General features: G+C 43.3%; 1 protein-coding gene across 2 annotated transcripts in view; it reads left to right on the top strand.

The window, feature by feature from the left end:
* METTL24 (methyltransferase like 24) overlaps positions 1-20,945 on the top strand; it is a 49,133-nt gene that overhangs the window by 3,308 nt on the left and 24,880 nt on the right. For both annotated transcript variants that reach the window (XM_030002583.1, XM_030002589.1), the window contains exon 2: positions 17,694-17,792. In XM_030002583.1, the coding sequence (XP_029858443.1) occupies positions 17,694-17,792 (99 nt within the window). The remainder of the gene's footprint in view (positions 1-17,693; positions 17,793-20,945) is intronic.

Below are 20,945 nucleotides of genomic sequence, written 5' to 3'. Positions count from 1 at the left end.
AGAATGGGAGAGAAAAGACCCAGACAGGATGGGAAAGATGGAGACTCATCCAAAAATGGCCCTTGCGTCTGCAGGAAACTGCTTGTGCAGTCGTGGGCTTTTCCTGACCGCTGGTAAATCTCCGTCAGCGGAGAGAGTGACTGTGCGGCAGAGGGAGGGTTTGGCCACCAAGGTTACAAGTGTCTGTTTGTGCCTTAAGATGCATGCATAAAAATTCCTGACTGAAAGCAGGAGGGAATGAAGTAAATAAAGTAATTTAGCTATGTGACAGCTCTGGGAGCTGCCTGTTCTGGTGCTTTTGGGAGCCATGCTGCTCCCAGCTGTTTGCTCCCGGTGGAGCCTACCAAAGAGCAGATGCTGCTGCTCTTGCTGACAAATAATAAACAAAATTCGGCATTGAGAGTATATGATGGTCATCTGAAGAATGGGAAGAGTCATATATTGCGCTGTAAATGTACAGCAAATGGAAGTTTGTAATCCCATTTGTATATTGGTGGGAGTCCTTAAAACTGTGTTGCTGCTAATAAAATGCCCAACTATGTTTATAAACTGTGATTCTGCGCTCTGGTTGTGTTAAGCACTGGTCTGGTAACATATGCAGCAGATAAAAACTCCAGCTACATGGAAACACACAAATTCTGCCATGTGTACCTGCTCTTGCAATAGGTATTAGTGAGGTCTGCACCCACATAGTGCTGCAGACACGTGAGGTGAGTTTTAAAATGTTATTGCAGGGTGTGACGGTAAATTAAAAAAAAAAAGTAAAAATTGTTGCATGTGGAATTTGAAATAACAGCAAATTCTTATCACGATGATTGCAATGACAAGCTTATGTTGGCTCTTGTGCGCTGAAATGGGGTGGAGCCCTCTCTGAGAGTCTGGTTAAGAAAAGCTGGAGTCCTTTGCCTTCTGGGCAGATTTATTTCCATGGAGGAGGAGGGGGGAAAAAAAATGTTTTATATGGTTATGCATGAAAGAAAAAAGGCCGATGTTAGTCTGGGCAGGTGTTTTAAGTTCCTGCAGTTCTGCTTGCTGATGCAGCAAGTGCTGTGGCCATGTGTCTCCTAAAAACTGAGGTTCAGGGTCTTGCTTTCTGCATGGGTGTAGCAGTGGGGGACTCCTGGAAGTTAGGCTTGGAGAGATGCTTGAGGCTGCAGCCATGGGTGTGTCTTCTGAAAGTGTGCCTGCTAGAAGACAAGCAAAATACTAAATTTAGGTTGAAAATGGTAATATCAGCTGGAAATCACTTTGTTGTTGTGGCTGTCCAAAGGTGGGGAGTGTGGTACACTGCTGAAGTTAACCTGATGTTATTTTGGATGCTCTTTCATCTATATCTAGGGATATAAAAATGTTTGCCTTCAATGATTAAAAGCTAAGAGTTAGATTTTGCTGCTGGGCCCGTTTGTATTTTGTCTGGGATTAAAAACGTATTTTGAAACATGAAGTATCATTGCCTAAAACAGAAAAACCTTGTGAGGTTATATTTTTATAGGCATTACTTACGCTTGTATACATGTGTATTTGGTTCTTTGTAAGTACAGACTATTTGTCCTTTGCTGTTGCTTGTTGGATTGCAGGTTTTGTTTTTCTTTAAATAGCAACTGTTTCCGAGAGGTTACTGCTTCTCTGCAGTAATGACTGATAACAGTCTCATGGTCAATGTAATTGAAACCTGCAAATTATTTTGGAGTGATAGCTTTGAAGTTATCCTCATGCAATTTTGCGTTACTTTTGCTAAGGTTTTGCTTAAATTTTATGTTCGATTTTTAATTTAAAAATGACAATGCTACTTAAGTTTATGTCAGCAATATGTAGGGCTTATGCAAAGAGTCTTTTTTAATTCTCTACAAATCTGGTAAAAAAAAAAAAAGTATCAGATGTTTTCGTTGCCTATTTGTATACATAGTGTTTTCAAGCTGACTTCACATCTTTAAAAATCTGGTAAACTTTGGGTACTACTTGAATAGGAAGTTACTCTGCCTCTTGATGAGCAGGAGCCAAAATTCTTGGAGAAAACTTGGTTATTCTGAAGTCAAGTGTATCCATCTGTCTTTCCATATCCCATGGTGTAATAGCTGGTCTGTTTTGGATTGGGACTTAACTTTTATAACAGTTTATTCATTATGTATGCCTGGAGCAATGTTTTAACATTACAGCAAAGTTTAACGCGACAGGGCTTTGGAAGCTGTTCAGCGAGTCGCATCAGGCTGTGTTTAAAGGAGCAGATTTGCCCAGGCTGAGCCAAAACAACGGAGCTGCTGGGGCAGCAGCATGGGTCAAGGCAGCCTTTTGGATCTCCTAGTGAATTTAAATCCAGAGCTTATTCCAGTCACCTCGCCTGTGTACCAGACCTGACAAGCTTTACAGCGTGCAGCACTGTTCTTTAAATGCTGTGGCGAGGACTGAATAGCGTCCTAGCTTTGATGAACGTGGGTTGCAGCTGTGGTTCCATTGCAGAGGAGTGCAGTGCTGAAGAGCTGGGTATTGATTATTCTTTTGAGTGTGCCTACTTCTGGGCACCTCCTTTAATAACAGGAAGACAAACTGGAGAGAGTCTCAATGGGAGGAAAAAGGCATTAAGAGGTGCAGGAAGGCAGGCCTGCAGGGAAAGCCTGGCAGAAATGATACTTGTTTTGAATAGGGAAAAGGAGGTTTTGAGAGAAGTGTGCCAAGACTCTTCAAACTAAAGAAAATAATTTTTTTTGAAGGGCATAATGACCGATTGTTCCCTAGGTCCACTGCAAGTAGGACAAGAAGTAACTGGCTTAATTTTTCAGGCAAGATATTAGGAAAATCTTTTAACTCTGCGGTTGGGTAAGCAGTGGAAAGACTGCCGAGAAAAATGTGAACTTGGGGTATCCACACAGGGAAGGTCTAGGTATCCTTGGTCGTGCTTCAGGGCAGGGAGGTAGAGTCAGTCAGCCACCTGAGGTCCTTCTGTCTACATTTACCTGCTCTGCAATTAGAGAAGCAGTCTGGCAGGTACAACGTGATTAGTCAAACTGGAATTTAGCCTGAACAATGATCTAATGTCAGTGTAATAAAAAGAGGTAATGGGGTCTTTAAAGACTATACGGGATCCTTGCCCTGGCTTAATACCTCACTAGAGAGACCAAACCCCACCATAATTGTCCTGTGATGACTTAGTGGACCCCAGAGGAAGGAGTGCTACTTGACAACCTTTTTCCCTGCAGCACTTGGAGGTCTCTTACCAAATATAAACCAACCCAAAGTTGCTTAGCTTGTAAGATTAGCACAAGGTAGGAGCTTTATGGCTTCAGGCCATTAGTACCTGGGGAACAGCTGTGAGAGCCTTGGTTGGTTTTTGTTCAAATATTCAGGGTAATAGCACAGACTGAGAGAGGCTATTGTGTTTGGAAGAAAAGAATAAACTTGTATTGATAGCAGTTTTCAACAGCGGACAACAAAATCTGGGGAGCACCAGCCAGCTCTGCCTGTAAAAGGGGGCAGCTGAGGTACCAGAAGGTACTGAAGCACGGGAATCCTTCTCCAAGTAGCCAAGCAAGGCCAATACTGGGCTTTCACTGTATTTTAACTGCAGATGAAATGTGTTTATGGTAGATCGTAAAGAGGAGATTGTAATGTTTTCTCTGACAATGATGTCACTTGCGAGCTTGTGAGGTAAATGATCACTCAGAATCACCTTGATTCTTACACACGTTTTATTACCTAAAATAGGTTATTCCTTCATGAATTTTTGAGAAGCAGCTGGGGAATATTATCCTTCAGAAAGTCATTACAGCTTTATGAGACTTAATTATATCCAATAATATAGATTTCTTTCAAATACCTACTCAAGGCTTTCTTTCAGCACATAGACAGGGGAATAATTTTTTCTAGATAGCTGTGGCACAGAAAAAAATGTTTTTCAGTGTGTATAAGCTTTCCTATTTAAGGACATAACTCAGGGACCAAGGCGGTGATTTCTTCTGCAGATGCCTTGCTGCATGATGGCCATTACAGTCGTGCCGTCTTTTTCTTGAACCAGGCTAGATGGTCCACGGGCCTTGTACAAAACATGAATCCCTTATGACTGTGGTAGCAGGTGCAGAGAAAACCCATACTGATCCAGTCCCATTTGCTGTCTTCAGCTCAAACTGTTGAATGGGACTGCTGTGCAGGGAAGCGACCCGCGCTGCCCTCCTGCCTGCACAGTGATGCTCAGAGCGTGGCTGAGCAGCTCTGGTCGTGGCCTCTGTGTCCCACTAAAGGGCAGCAATTCCGTAAACATGTCCTCTGCTCTCACCTCTTTCTTCACCCCTCCACAGTTCACTCTGTTTGGGGTACTGGATTGTGTTGTCTGAGGTACTGCTGGTTATCAGACCTTATTAGCAGCAAACAAGCAGGACTCCCTTTCACAAGCTGTGTACATGCTCAGAGGAGGAAGGATGTCTTCTGCATGAAAGCAGCGCTTGAGCAGGAGATGGGAGGAGGTGAGCACTGGTATGAAAGTCAATTGTACAGCAAGTCACAGTCTTGTAATGGGAAAAGAGCAAGAGTCCCTGAAAGTCAGAAATTTTGACAGCCTTGAAGACAACGAGCACAACGAGTTAGTACCAAAAATGATCTTTTGTCACGTTTCATGTTTTATACTAGAAATAATAGAAGCGAGGACAGTTTTGAACACACAGCCTTCTTTGCTTGAGCAGTTCTCAAGGTGGCCAAGCTTGCTTCGTTCTTTTCTAAAACTTCCTTCTTTGGAGAGAGAAGAGGCCAGAAAGAGAGATCTGGGACAAGTAAAATTCTCTCAGAAAGCCTTAGGGTTTTTCCTTTACATCTCTGACCTTTAGCTGCCGCCTTATGAGACAAATATTTAACTTCGCTAGTAAGGTTTTCCATCCCAGTTTGCTCAGTCAATTCACATCAACATTTACGCATCCAGCCAAGCAGTTAACAGAGATGTGTGTCTGCTTCAAGGCTGCATGGTAGGTGCTAGCATGCCAGACATCTCTCTCGTGCCACCTTTACTGAACTGTGGCCGTGGTTCAGACTGAGGTGCAGCTGGTCGATCTTTGGTGTGAACTCAGAGCAAAACTCCAGTGGTCCACGACAAGGGATGCAGTACTGAAATCCAGTGGTGAAGAACAAAACCCTCTAACAGCTGCCTTGCAGACTCGTACAGACAGTGTGACAAGTGCATCATCTCTCTTACAAAACAGATGTAGAATCTGGAGGTTTAGATAGCGTTAGTGAGGGACCTCCGGTCCTCCCACAAGAAGTGTGATTTGGTTGTGCTAGACCACACTGTACTCCTCCTGCAGCCTGGCAGTGACAGCTATCACTCACGGCACAGCTTAGATAAAAGACTTAACATGTAGGTGAGAAAGTCTGCGTGAATCACCACTAATCTTTGATGGCATCTGCAGCAGCCCCCTCTTATCACTTGTTCTAATATTAACTTTGAGCTGTGTTTGTCTTGGACGGCCGTTCAGCGCTCCAGAGCTGTGTAGGGTGGATGTGAGTCATTTAATCAACCCGAGTGTTATCGTAGCTAGCAGATACAGACCAAGATACTTTTGTGGATGATGAAACGTTGTCCAGAGCCCTTCCGTGCTTTTGAAGTCTAAGATCAAATGGCATTCAGTTCACTGGAACAAGTAAAAGGGGAAAAAAAGAGATTTGATTTAATTTTTCTTTCAGTTGTGGTATAGCATGTATATCCTGGAATCCATAACATATTACTCACCTCAATGTTGTTTATGTCAGTGTTTCTGTATACAAAAGTGACAGGGTGACTGACACACTGTCCTATTTTGAGTTAGCAAATCTCTAAGGGTAACGGAAGCCAAGACTGATGCCTTGGGTATCAGATAGATGAAAGCCATGATATTGAGCTCGTTCTTACGGCAACAACTCGGTGACTTTAAGCAGGAGATGGCGGAAGCGTTCCCAGCTGTTTATGTAGTACTAAGTGGAAGAGTTTGGATCTTCAGTGACACGTGTTTTCCCCTGCCTGGTCTTCTGTTTCGTCTTCAGTAGTCTTTCTTTTAAATGTGCCATCAGGCTCAGGTGCCATCAAGCAAGGCGCTGGTTGTGAGGTGCTCATGGGCTGCCCTGTCAGGGAATGGGTGGACGGGGTGTCCTTGGGTGACTGCTGACCCCCTGAAGAGCACAAGTCCTGGGTCTGGCTCTGGGGGAACGCCTTGGTGGATATTTTGCTTTCTTCCCCATTTTTTGCAACATTTGAAAACTAGCCCTGTAATTTACGTCCTTCCTGACACATGTATAAATATGATAAATAAATCTTCCCTTATGCCTTTGTGTAATGATAAATGTAATACTTCCAGCAGCTGTTACCACATACACAGAAATCTTACTTCTCACCGAAGTCTTCTCCTTATGCTCTGCAGATGGGAACAAAAGAGCTTTGCAGTGTTCTTCGAAAGTCAGTACCACAGAACTGTTTTGGCTTTGCAAATCCCCAACCTGGGGGATCCTTGTGAGGAATGTCCTTCCTGCTGCCACCTCTCCCCATCATGCAATGGGAGCTTCTCTTGTCTCTGGGAGTGTAGGATCAGGAGGACTTTTCAGTGAGCCATTGGCTTCTGAAGTCTTTTAGGATTTTCGGGTCAAGCCAACTGCTTCAGATTTTACATGGAAAAGCTCTGAGTTTACATGCTTGTTGCAGAAAAAGCTAACCAACAGCTCATTTAACAAGTGACCCGCTGAAGTTTACTTCGGGTTCTGCTTTCTGATAGATTTCAGGTGCAGCTTCAGGTACATTGCTGTCGGTTTTTCTGGAAGTGACAAAATTCTGGGTCATTTCCAGGACTGACCTTGTGGCTCCTGCAGACTGAAGGAATTGAACCCTCTGCACTTCTTGGGGTGTGGAAGACAAACTTTGTGAGCCTTGAGAGCTTATCAAGGAAAGGCATGCAAAGAGCCAGTTGGACAACTTGTCTCCCTTAGGGATATTGCTGAAACAGTGGATGCTTTGTGTTCTTGCTATTGCTTTTGATAAGGTAATAAGTAACTTGTGACTTGTGTGTGTGGTGTGTGTGTGGTGTGTGTGTGTGTGTGTGCGCGCGCGCGCGTGCCAGGGCCTGGACTTGGTTGGGAAATGCATGCGGTTGAAAATGATGTTAGAACAAGTGAACGTTAATATTGTAGAGTTGCCATCGGCGCTTTAACCTCCCCCACTTTGCCCCATCCATCCCCAGCCCGCTTCCTCATTCCTCTCCTAGCAGCTAGCTAAGTCAAATAATTAACTGGGAGCTTCAAAGTCAGTGCCCTTTATTTAACATTGTCTTTCATATTTTACAAAGAGACTGTGTTTGAAATGCTAGGGGGAAGAGATGGTAATGTCTATTGATATGGCATGTAATGTTAAATAATACTTGCCACTTAGAAGCCTAAAAATGGTAAGAATCAGTTTGAAATCCTTCCTGCTCCCTGCAGAGTTGATGGCATTAGTGGAGGATTGAGATTTATCCCAGAGATGAATGCTGCAGGGTAGGAGCTGCCTGAAAAAAAACCCCAAAGGAACAATAAAATTTAATACGGATGTCACGTCCCTTTTGGGGCTTTCCTGATAGTTGTTCTGCAGAACGGAAACTTTCAAAGAAGTTAACTTTGTTTCATCCTGAATAGAGCAAAGCAATGGCATCTTGTTGCTTTTCCCTTGCTCTTTTGAGAAAATTAAACAAGAAGCAATTATGTGTCAATTGGCTGCTGCTGAGCTGATGTTTCTTCTTAGTTAGAGGTCTTGATTAACGGTTTGATCTTGCAATTATTATTCATTATGAAATCTGTGGGAATTCTGGGTACATTCAGGAGTTCAGGGTCAAACCCTGTAGCTGTTCAGTGCTATATTCTGTATAATGCTCAGAATTAGTAATAAAACATTTGGAAAATGTCCTTAACTAAAGAGGATGGTGCATATTTGCCCCAGCCCATCCTCCATGGGCTTATGATACTGGGGTCTATACTTGTCTTGAATAAAAAATATTTCAAAATTGTGTGCTTTGAAACAAGCTTGGTTTTCTTCTTTATAAATGGGTTGTACTTAAAGTCCTAACAACTTGTAAGCCAGCTCTCGTTCCCTTTCTAGACATGGGGAGCTAATTGCCCAACACACTGTTTTATTTTGCTTGGAAGACATTTACATAGCTCTAGGCTAAGGGCAGTAATCCATAATCATATTAAAAACAAGAAAGGAACTATGTTTGTAGACATTTAAAGCTAGTATATGTTTCATTCTGTGGAGCTCCATTACCCTGTTTTATTAACTAACGCTTGTATGAAATAAGGAGTTGAAGAAGAAAAAAGTGAAGTTTGTTTTTTTAAGTCTTCCCTGGCTGTCCAGTAAAACCCAGTGTGAGCAAGTGAACTGAAGCCCCTAGGTACCTATTGTGAATATTTTCTATCTTACCTGAGGTTTTATGCTATGAAATCTAAATACCTGTAGAAGTCACTCAGCCTTTCGATTTACCCATGGATAAGAATTAATGTTTACTTGCTTTATGATATTATAGATGCCTAGTGACAAATACTGCCCTCTCCTGCTCCCTGGGCACAGAAGGTCCTCCTGGTCCTTGCTCAGGAGGGGCAGATGAAGGGGAAGGGGTTTTCTGATGCTTCAGACCTCCCTTTAGGCTGGAAGGTGTGGTGGACCATTTCTGGTTAGACATTTGTGCTCCACTTGCATGTGACAGAAAGTTGCACAAGTGCGAAATGCTCTTAATTGTGTGAAAATGTTAAGTTTTACGTTAAAGAGCCTTCTTTTTCCCCAGTTCTTAGCCTCAGGCAGAGCCTGCTGAAGTCAGCGGATAGACTGCCAGAGGCATCCCTATCTGTAAATCACAGAGTGCTGGAATTTGCACAAAATAAACTCGGCTTATCTGGCTAGCTGACTATTTACTGATGAATTCTGTTTGTTGTACTCTGTGGTTTGAATATTGCAATGAAGTCAACCTAGAGGAAAATAACTTTTTTTTTTTTTCCCTATTGTATGGATTATGACATAACCTGTATTTTCTCAACCAAAGCACTTCATTTAAAGCAGTTATGAATACAGGTTGAAAACATGGTCTTGCCTCTGCTTAGCTAAAGTCTGAATTTGACAAGCAGTGACCAGTAGTTGCTGTATCTGTTTCTTGCTGTTATCCTTAAGTGTTGGCAAAGGCATGCAGGCACTGGAAATAATTCACCTGATTATTACGCTGCTTAAGCAGTTTCGAGAATTTGCTTCCATAAATTTCAATCTGTTCTGGCTCCTGGTTTGATCTCCGTCAGATATAAATTATCACACTGTCAGCCTCTGGATAACACTGGAATGCTGCTGCCCAATTTATTTATTTTATTTTATTACCATAGAAAAGAAATCCCACTTGACTGTTTTTAAAGCCGTTTGTCTGTTAGCAGAGTAAAATCAATCTCTCTTTTAATAAATGTATATTTCTCCCTGATGTTGCTGGGATTTCCAACAGCAGAGCCGTCAGTCTTTGGTGACCTTTGAAGGTTGGAGGAGGAGTTCCCAGTGCAACGCTGCCCTTTCCTACCTCTGCAGCTCCCAGCTCCTTTGGCTGCAGTGGATTTATTCCTCAGAGGTAGCGAGGGGTGGTAGTTATGCTATGTAAATAATAAATTAGATGCAATGCTTTCCAAATTCATAAGTACCTACAAATTAATATTTTGGCAAGTGTTCTCAAACATGTGCTTCCTGTAAGTCACAAACCTGCGCCCAGGGTGATGTATATTAGTTGCTGAAGCCCAGGTCTGCCAGTGAATTTACAAGGGGGTGTCCGCAACGGCTAATTTAAACCTGATAAGCTGGTTCCCAATACTCATTTCCTATGGAAGTCAGGGTTTCGATTTGAATTCAGTGGAGCATTAGTCACCTAAATTGCTCTACAGATCTGGCCGTGTCATGTTAGTTTTGGAAGGTGTTCTTTATTTTTTCCAAAGCCATTTCTTAATTCTTAAAGTGATATAAATTCTGTCATTTAAGTCGGTGCCAAGCATCCTTTTCTTCTGCATATACTTTTCTTATGAGACATTTGTTTGGGGGAAAAGACGCAAAACTAAAAGTAGGGTTGGGGAGAGCTTGAGCGTGGGCTTTGCATGTGAAACACTGAACCTCCCACGACATGGAAGTTGTTGGTGTTTTGCATCGAGGTCGCTGGTGTGGCTTGCCTGCAGGTTAGGCCAGCAGTTCCCTGCGAGCGCTGTAATTTGTATGCGTGTGGCTCCGTTTCATACCATCAGATGGGAAATCAGAAGCAGAAGGAGCAGAAAATAAACATGAACTTTAACAAAAGGAGAGCAGAGGTGAAAGGCTTGATGATTGCTGCCTTTACAGGGCTTGTTATGTATGCATGTAAAGACTCTTTTGGTTTCTAATGAGAATTGAAGTCAGAAAATTGTTTTCTTCATTTCAATGTAAAACTTTGCATTCACGACGTATTGCTTTTTCCCTTTTCCCTGCTAAGCGTAAGAGTTTTATCATGCAAACTGCAGCCTTGGGAAGCAAGTGCTGATAAACCGCTCTCAAGCGAAGCCCTCTGGGTGATGCTCAGAGCTGTGTAAGTTGGCTGTTGCAGCAATCGCCTCCTGCTCCCAGGCAGACAGATGTGTGCTGCGCTGCTGGGGCTCCGAGGAGGTCGTGCACAGAGAGCGAGGAGCCAGGGGAGAGTTAAGTGGATCCTAGAAGTTCGCTCTTCAATAAAGTAAAACACACATGTCCAGACATAGAAACACCTCTAGTTACTAAAATTCTTCATACACAAGTCACGTCAAAAACTCATTTAAATTGACGACACCCACTTATTAATGCAGAAAAAAACCACTCTTATCACAGGACTGGTTTCCATAGGCAGGGTTTACTCTGGTAAGTAGCCTTGCTGCACGGGAGAGCCTGACTGTATGTGTTATGTTGCTTGCTCATCTTGGCACAAAGCTTTTGTTCCTCAGCCTGATGTTCCACAATCAAATCTTCAGATAAGATCATGGAGCAGATCCTCCTGGAAGATATACCAAAACATACTGAAGACAGGGAGGTGGTTAGAGACAGCCGATGTGGCTTCACCGAGGGCAAGTCGTGCCTGACTAATCTAGTGGCCTTCTACAATGGAGTGACTGCATCAGTGGACAAGGGAAGAGCTACAGATGTCATCTGCCTGGACTTCTGTAGGGCCTTTGACACGGTCCCCAGCAACATTCTTACCTCTAAATTGGAGAGATAATGGCTTTGATGGATGGACTGTTAGATGGATAAGGAGTTGGCTGGATGGCCACGTCCAAAGAATTATAGTCAATGCCTCAATGTCCAAGTGGAAACCAATAATGAGTGGTGTCCCTCAAGGGTCCGTACTGGGACCAATACTGTTTACTTTGAGCAACCTGATCCAGTGGAAGTTATCCCAGCCCATGGCAGAGGGGTTGGACTAGGTGATCTTTAAAAGTCCCTTCCAACCCAAACCATTCTGTGATTCTGTAACACGCTGCAGTTCTATAGCGCTGGAGTTTGTCTGTGGGAGGGACTCCTGATGTGGCCAGCTTGTTCCACTGCACCAACCCAATGCATGCAGAGGATGGAGCAATCCTGCGGTGGCTGGGTATGAAGAAGGCCGTGTGCTTGCGTGCAGTGTTGTCAGAGATGGTTCTGCTTTAGATAAGCTTGGAAAAGTAAAAAATGGGGAAATAGAAAGATTTCCTGTATTAATTTTTTTTCAGTTGATTATGGACTTTCTGTAGCATGTAAAGGTTTCACTGTTGGAATGGAAATTCTCAGTTTAGGTGGCTGCAGGACTGGATGTCAGCTGTGTTTCCCTGTGATCCTCCCGATGCCTGATGCCTCAGAGGGGACCCACTGCTTTGCGCTCAGTGCAGGCACACACATACAGAGCAGGAGCGTATGTAGCAATTTCTGCAATATGGTTTCTTAAGCAAAAACCTCATATGTTTTAGAAAGCCAAACTGCAAAGGAAAATAGAAAATAATAGTAATATAAAAGAAATAAAAGGGAAAGAAACAGTTCGGACATGTAGGGATGGGTTATGTATAAAGCCAGCCACGTTAGAAATGAATTCACTCGGAGCTTTAAATATGAGTCATAGTCACTTTGTAAACCTGTATTTTAAATTACAGCTTACTGAGCCTGTTCGTGTCCCCGCTACTTCTACATTAATGATGTAGCATAGCATGTTTTTATGAGTGTGCCTCTTGTGAGCCCTCTGCATGATGCTGATTACATTTAGCTAAAGGGGACCGTATGAATTGACCTTTCTGTAGGAGGTCTTTGCCAAGGCTGAGGCATGCTTGTTCTTTCCTATTGACACCTCCGCTTTGAGGTGGAGTTTCTTTTACTTTTGCCACGTATTGCTGCTCCAAACATAAAACATTTGGAGTTATGCAACCATGCTGAAGAATAAAGTACAATTAAGCGTTGCTTGAGGCTCGCAACTAAAGAGTAGGCTCAGCCCTCTAAAATACAAGTTTTTCTGCAGCATGGCATGTATGATATTCTGGTCTGGGGTTCCTCTTCTGTGATGTTGAACATCTATGGTGTAAGCGCATCTGAGCCTGTCCTCCAGGCTTCCTTTGGAGGTCATGGAGAGAAATGGATGTTTCCAGTGCATGAGTCATCTTACTTATTTTAGACGTTTTCTCTATAGTGAGATGAATCATTCCCTTAAAGAGCCTGTCTGCCTCGTCTGTCCTGTCAAATAACTTAGCTCCCCAGCCTGCTGTGGGAGCTTGGTCCCTGGTTGTCTGCACTGCAGGAATGTTTCTTCACTCCCGGCTCTCCCTTGGAGTCAACCAGCTAATTGCCTCTGAAACTAAATATGGGCATTCACGAGGGATCATTCGCCGCTGGAGCCGCTCCGTGTCGTCAGCGAGAGGAGCAAAGTGCCAGGTTTGGCCGCCTCTACCCTCAGCAGCCCTCCCACTCATCTCGGCAGGCTTTGCACTTGTTGTATGTCCCTCGTGAGGCAAAGCCAGTACTTGGGTGGGCTGCAACACGCTGCTTTCACTATTTAAGGTACTTTTGAATTGGGGAAAAAACCCCAAGCCCACAAAATAATATGCTTAGGACCACTGGAACTCCAGAGGGAGCCCAAAGAAAATGATGGCCAAGCCCTGTAAATCCTATCTAGGGTCAATCTACTCTCAGAAAGGCTAGCCTTCAGGAATGCCATCCAATAAATACACATTTGCCTTGTAGATGTCTGAAATTCTGCAATTTTAATCCCACCCATTGCATTTTAAAGTGATTAAACCCAAAATTTCACCCATGAGCAAGCTCCGTTCCACTGTACCCTTCCAAAAGGGATGAGCATGATGATACACAGAATACAGCCAGAATGGTTGGAGATGAAGATGTGCATGTCACTTGTTTCTATGGCTAGCAAATATTTATGTTTATTGATGGAGTTTATTGCCACAAGTGCTTTTTGCTCACATTTGGTCCTGCCTCAAATGTAAAAAATTATTGTTGCACAGTCTAATTAGAGGATTTTATATTTTTGCCTTGATTAAGACATCTCTGTATGTATTGACAAGTCTTTTGTTTCTTCATTGAATCAACAGACTGCTTGGCAGGGCAGTGGGATTCCCAAATTTTTGTTTATAAACATGGCTAATATGTTTCTGTTTTAATAGGCTGCTAAAAAGGAAGGAGATTTAAAGGAGGGGAAAAAACCAGTTACTGAGTTAAAAAAGATGGAAGTATGGAAAACTTACTAATTCCCTTTCAAATGTAAACAGAAGGGAAGGGTGGGGTTGGGCTGTTTGAATGAGTGCACTGAAACTGTACGATTGATCTGGACAGAACTTAATGATTTATACTTCTGTGTTCAAGTTCTGCTAGGAAAGCCAGAAATTCTGCAAACCTGCAATTTTACACCTGCTAGTTTGTGAGCCCTTTGTACATATTGATTTAAACTTTATATTATGATTTCAGATTTTTAGGACAAATGATACTATATGTATACTACAGATTATTAAGGGATTATCAGATGACTATCATAGATGGCTGATGAGGGAGAAAAATCTAGAAAGTGGTCTCCAGAGAGAAGTCACTATAGATTACTATCAGGTTGGTCTGATGGAAACATCATTCCTTATCCTTAAGTGTGAAGTACCTGGAAAGAAATCAGACCTTCAAATGTGTCTTAGTTTTCCTAACAAAGCAATGGCATTGCTTTAAGGTTTTCTTTGCTCTGTGGTTATCTCATCTGGTGAAAATTTAGACATCACTCTGGACAGCACTTTCTAGATATCTCTTACACTTGTGTGGTAGCTGAAGTCAGTGTCTGACCAGTGCCAGTCTTCTTGCTGAAGACTGATTTTTCATACAATGCTAATTTCAGGTAAGGTGTCTGTAAGTGAAACAATATAAATATAGGGATACTTCAAGATATTCAGTAGGATATTTTTTAAGTGGCATTGTAACTTTCCAGGTACTTCCATCTCTTTGTATTGTGAAACCAGGAGGCACTGGTGTTCAGCAAACAGAGTCATGGTGTCTTCTTAGATGCGTCCTTACCATAGAGAGATAGCACACCGATGGCGATAGCCAGAGATGCAGGATGTCTGAAGTGGTTTTCTGGCTCCTCCTGGGTGACCCTGGGGAGGTCTGTCTGAATTTCATATCCAAAGCTGTATAATATGGACTATAATACCTCCTCTGCTCCTCTTGTGTACTTGCTGTAGAAGCCCCCTGTGAAAGGAGCTGCTCCTCAGCCTGTTTTGTACAGCAGCCACAGGGACCTGCTCTTGGTAATTTACTCTAGGGGTGTCTGTGAGACAAGTGAGAAAATCCAAATCATGATGCCACAGTCAGGTCTGCTTTGAGGAGATAAAGTTGTGAAGTCTGGAGGTGAAAAACTCCTCAAAATAAGGAACATGTGTTTACCAGGAATAAACCTGATTTTCACAAAGTAGTTGGTTCTCGGGGACCAGGTGCATTTTATCTGCAGAGTTTATTTGAGAAGGCTTACATGGAAACACTATGGAACAGGCTGAAAATCACCTGGAAAAAAACTATAAACAAAGGCTACCAATGTACATAGGGAATGGCTCCTTCAGCAGTATACTTTGTGAGTCCTGAACATGCCCATACCACATCACCAGTGTCAGTGAGTTACCAGCTGGGAGGGTGTTCCTGGTCCAAGAGATGTACTGGATTTTCACCCCCATTCGTCGTCTGTGAATCTTACTGTAATGCAGCTATTGAAGTGCCCCACAGGGGTGTTTAGAAGGTGTTAGGAGCAGACCTCTCTAATGCATTAGTTAGTGAATGGAAAATGGCTGCTGATTAGTAAGGAGCCAGGGACCTGAGAAGCTGTTCAAAAGTATTGCTGTCAAACAGAAGCTCAGCTCTGATCTCTGTCACAAAAGTAGCATTTGTGTAGTTCTCCTAAATTTAAAGAACTATATAAAAGGTTGATCTCTTCCTCCACCCCAGCCCCCCTTTTAAAGTGAAACTGCATTATTGAGTCACTGGGGTTTTAATCTTCATAGTCGTGTGTTTATTGATACATTTTGGAGGCAGTGGAAAGGCAGTTTGTCATCTTCAAGATTTTAAGAATCTGAGAGAAAGCCACAGTGGCTCTTTGATATTGTACTCTGCTGAAAAAGAACCTCATTCACGTGGTTAATTATAAGGATTTTTTTTTTTCCTCTTTCTTCCACGTCAATTCTGTGCAGAGGGAATTCTTGCTGAATGGTGCCACAATGGCCACCCTGCAATTCCCCTACTTAATGAGCTACTTCTCACACAAATAGGTTTCAGAATAACTGGGCACAGATGTTTAGGTGTCTGGGGGAGGGCGGGGGGTTGCCCGAAAATGATTGTCGGTCTTCATTTTCATTTCAGCTTTCAAGCCTGTTGAAACGGCAGCATTCCTGTCATTGCAAACGTTGTTCAGCCATGTGAACTGTGACTCATTCTGAAAGATTACAGGCATTTCCCTCCCCGGTGTGCACCTATCCTCCTGCTGTTAGCTGTTTGCAGGCTGCCTTTTGCAATCAGCGGGTCAGGGCTATGTGCTGCTGCAGAGCTTGCTTGCTAGCTTGCTTCCACAGCCTTGTGCTGGGCAGGGTGTTAGGAGCCCGTGTGTGCTGCAGGCAGCAAGTTTCAGGGTGGGAAATGCTACTTTTGTCTGCTTCTGGGGGGAAAAAAAAAAAAAAATCTCAAATGTCCTTTTCAGCATCTCTTTATGGTAAAAAACAAACAAACCAGGAAACCCTAAAGGAACAATAAACCTCATACAGACCTCCTGGCTCACGTTCACTCCAGACTATGTTTACTTAGGCTGCAAAAATATCAATTCATGATATCAGCTTAAGGCAAACACCATCTGGTCTGGTGGTCCTCTTTAATCATCTTTCTTTTCTAATTTCACCTCTCTCTTTCTTTCCTGCGTTCCTTTATGGCGTCAGAGGATTCCCGCTGTCACCATGCTGGCTCTTCTCCTGGTGCCGCAGACCGGTCCTGTCTGGGGACTCAGCACCTCGCCTCTCTGATCTGCCTCCATCCCCTCCGGTTAATTGCTATTTCCAAGTTTTCCAGGGCTTCATTTGAAATAAGGTTCTATGGGAATCCCAAATGAGGTTCCTGTTTGTTTGGTATTTTATAGAATGTCAGCATGAACCTATGGAAAAAAAAAAACCCTATCCTGTTCATTATGGAAGCTCAGTTAGTCAGAGATGATTAAAGGGAAGCTTGATAATACCTGCCCAGCCATAGAAGTGAGTTTTGGAGCCCCAAGATGAAGAGTCATGAGGAATCAATCTTAATTTAGTACAACTTAACACCGTGCTTGTATTTATATCTACTTGAGGGCAAGAGATAACATGTCTAAACTTCCCAGTGTGACAAAAACGGGCAGAATTTGGAGAAGGCGGTGCAGATGGGAGCGCAGAGCCCCGTTGCTCTGCAAGCACGTGTCTGAAAGACCTCTTCTGTCCCACTCTATGTGGGAAGTGTTGCTGGAAGAGCTGACAGGATCCCCAAGGTTCAGAGCTGAGGGGACTCGTACAGAGTACAGAAAACATCCACCAAATCTACTTCCCTGGGGCTCTGAAAATGAGGAGTGGTAGGGCTACACGTAGCCACACTGACTGTTTTTTCAGAATTCTGGTGTTTCTTGTCAGGCAAGCGTGGGAGAGGAAGAGGAATTTTCTCAAAGACCACAAGAAGCTTGCTTTTCTATTGAACCTTGATTTTAAAAAAGGAAAGAGATTGTTTGCAGAGGTTTCCTTTGGTGATTAGTGTTTGCAATCCAAGTTCTTGTTTCAGTGGACGTTCAAGCGGAGATATGCAATAGATATAAAATTAAAATTATTTCACTGTTTTCAGATGTTTTGCTGGAGGATTTAGTTATTCAGATCTTAGTTTTCTTCATGCATTTCTACAAGCCAGGGCTTACTTGGGTGTCCTAAAGTAACTGTGTTGACACATGTATCCTGGATGAAGAGCCCTTTCTTTCTGAATTACCTACATCTGCTTTCAAAGCTGATCATGATAAATCATAGTTAGATGCTCTTTCACTGTAGTTCAAACCCTACTTTATTCTGAAATGACTTTCATGTGTACACAAGCCCCTAGGAAACTCTTTTTGTTTGAAATTAAATCTCCTTAATTTATTAGCCCTTGCATTTTATGCTTGTGCTGAGAAATGAATCCTGTTCCTTTAAGGTGTTTTTTGTTTTGCTTTGCTTTGCAGACTGTAAGATGGCACATTGAACTACAACCATGGGCAAGTCCAACTCCTTCCCTCAACTACGAGGCCTTGAGGTTCCTGAAGTACATTAGCACTTCTCAGGTAGGTTTTTAATTTCATTTCATTTAGAAAACAGTTTGCCTGGCACAGGCTGTTCCCTCTCAGATAAGGAATTAACGTCAATGTCACACCAAACTTGTTTCAAAACTGCTTTATTTCTAAAGTTACTTAACCTAACAGTGACGGTCAACATGAATGTAAAGGTCAAAACACAGGGTAGAAAGAATGCATTAGTTCCTTGCTTTTTATTTCCAGATGCGTCCGTGTCCTGACAGGAGTACGATATGACTGAAATTCCAGACATGGTTGTCCTCTCCCATTTGCTCTCTCTTTCGCACTCTCTCTGACACAGAAAAATACAGACCATTCTGTAGTGAGAGAGCTGTGTATTCAGCCACTCCACCTCTCAATAATAATGTGATAACCGGGCTCATTTTAGCTAAAAAGGATGCATTTGACATTCCCAGTAAAATGAGAGCAAGGCATCAGTCCCTAGCTTGGACAAGTGGTCCCAATGGTACTAATAGAGTCCTGATACTTTGAGGACAAAAATGATGACCTGGAAAATCAGTGGTTTTATGTGCTTTTTCAAATCCAGATTGTGTTGACAGATACTTCCAGGGTTCGGCATATATGGAAATTGGGCCATCATATCTTAATGGAGGCATCACTTCTGCACAACAGCATTTATGCATGCATTTCCTGTAATAAAAAAATGGAAAAGGTGCTGGATGCCCACAGTTCCGACAGGGCGGCTGCTTTCCGTACCCAGGTCTTTCAGCAATTGACCCTTGAATACAGATTTAACCGCACCATCGCTTACACTGGAGAACAGCAAAAAGCCTCAGGTGCTAATGTCACTGAAATGTCATTCACATGCGAAATTCTTTGTTAATGCAATACTTTCAAGGCTGAGACGATATTCATTTGAAACACATCTAAAAATACGCTGCTGTGCTGATGGTATGGTAACTGGGAGGGTAGCAGAGTGTTCACTTATCCTCCAGCTTGCAGGTACCCCTGGCTAAACACTCAAGAAAATGACATCTCTGCCTCCACTCGTGCCAGCACTGAGAGGGCAGGAGGCAAGATGATCATGTGGAGACAGCAAGAGATGTGTGTAGAGCTGCTTGTTTTGCTGTACAGAAGTTTAGGCTGTGGCAGGCATATTAAGCTGAAAACATCCTTCATCTTGGTGACTTAATAAACAGTGGCAGATGCTGCTAAACTCCACTAGTTGGGTCAAAGCCTACAAGGACATCAATTAGCAGAGAGTTTATTGCTTCGGACACACTAATCGAGAAGTTTCGTTCCCAGAGTAACTGACCCTCATGGAGGGGGGGGGGGACAAGCATAAGTGAAAAGAAAAAACCAGACAAATCCTTGTTCGTGACCTGGCAGATGTTATAGGATTAATAACTGGCAGGGTAACACCATGACTGGTACGAGCACTTCTGGAAGTGGGATCCTGCTTACGTAGATGAGCATGGGATCTCATTTTCCTTGTTTGCTGAGCAAGTGTCTACTAATTGCTGTGCCCCAGTTCAGCTCCCTGCCGTTAGTGTAAAATGGCTCGAACTGCTGGAGGGGGAGGATTCCATATCAGCAGGGTCGAGGTGTGGCCAGAAAAAGCTTTTTCAATGCTGGTTATCTAATGATCAGAAGAACCATCATACATGTGCTGTTGTTTGTGTGATAGTAGCAAGTAGAAGCCCAGAACAGGATGTGAGCTCAGTGCATCGGGGTCTGTAAATCATGCAACAGACCGGTGATAGTGCTAAAGGCAGAGTTCAGTTTTTGTTTTTTTTTTTTAATTTTTCATAGCAACAGCTATTAAGTAGCAAGAGCTATTAAAACTGCTCCAAATTCTGAGTGTTGTAATTGCTCATAATAAAGTGAGTCACTTAAGTGGCAGCATTGCAGAATCTTACTTTTCTGTAGAGAGCATATTATTCTTCTGTGTCTTAAAATTAGTGCTTGTTATTGCAATGCCATTTATTCCTTGATTGTTATGTGACTGAAGGGAAATGGGTGGTGGGGTGCAGCGTAAATCATTGCTTAAAACTTTGTGAATCCTGAGAGCAGCATGAAGAGATGCTATATTAGCTTTTATGAATTTTCCATGGGAATTATGAGCTGAGCAGGAGCTGGGAGGTGGTGATGCAGCGTGCAGCTCTTCGGATGTAGTGCTCCAGATAATGACCTTTCAGAGCTTAAGCTTCTTAAAGAATGAGAGTTTTATTTGCTTATTGTAAGACAAATGGTGGAGAGTGCCTACCACAGCGAAGGCTGGGTTTCAGTTTTCACTTTCACCCCTGTGTAAAATTGTTCCATTCCTATGGTTCTAGGTGGAGCCAGACCTGTGCTTTTTGGTTGGGCTAAAACTGAGAGCTGAGCCTGGGCAGTCTGCTGTAGAGGAAGGAAGGAGCAAGATGAGAACAGTCACTTCAGGACTGATGTTTAACCTGGTTTTGTCTCTAGTACTGTTCTTTCCACCTTTTTTATCGTTGGGTTTCTGGCAGTGCCAGCTGCCATCCCTGCAGCCAGGGTTGGTACTGGACCCGAAGAACAACTTTTCGTCACGTTGGCTCAGCTGGGTTCCTGCAACTCTTCTCAGTCTTTGCTTTCCTATCTGCGTGTTAGCAGCCTGTGCCCTGCAACCCCTGAATTTGATGGCAGGGCTGCACGTGGTTTGAAAAGTTCTTCAGCCACCACATGTAAGCTGATGCTGGTGTAGAGCAGCCCAGCCTTTCTTGGGCAGAAGTAGCCACAGCTTTGGTGCTTTCTTCTGCTTCCCGTTACCTGCTACGGTGAGAGCTCTACAAATTGCACTGCCTTTCCATCGCCTGCTGTGCCCTGGCTCCCAAACGCTGGAAGGGCTGCGGCGCTCCCCAGCTCCATGCCTGCCTTTTCCAGAGTGGGTCTGGAGGAAGAGGATGGTGCAGAATGGTGGGGGTGAAGCGCTAGGCAGGGCTGGTGCTGCAGGCAGGGACTCCTCTGCAGGGTGTCACTCGCAGGGCCGTAGCTTCGTTGGCTCAGTCACGGCTGTCTTTTGGCTGTTGCAGGCAGCTGCCCAGCTGCTGGCAAAGCTGACTTCGCCTCTCAGTTAACTGATTTTTGACCCTTCCAGGTTTCTGATGAATCCAGCACGTTTTAGTCCTTGCTTTCTTGGTCTTTACAAGGACTTTGACTTAG

Source organism: Aquila chrysaetos, chromosome 2 (assembly GCF_900496995.4).
Source record: "Aquila chrysaetos chrysaetos chromosome 2, bAquChr1.4, whole genome shotgun sequence".
Taxonomy (NCBI): domain Eukaryota; kingdom Metazoa; phylum Chordata; class Aves; order Accipitriformes; family Accipitridae; genus Aquila; species Aquila chrysaetos.
Note: the sequence above shows the minus strand (reverse complement) of the source record. Positions and strands in the feature narration are given on the sequence as shown.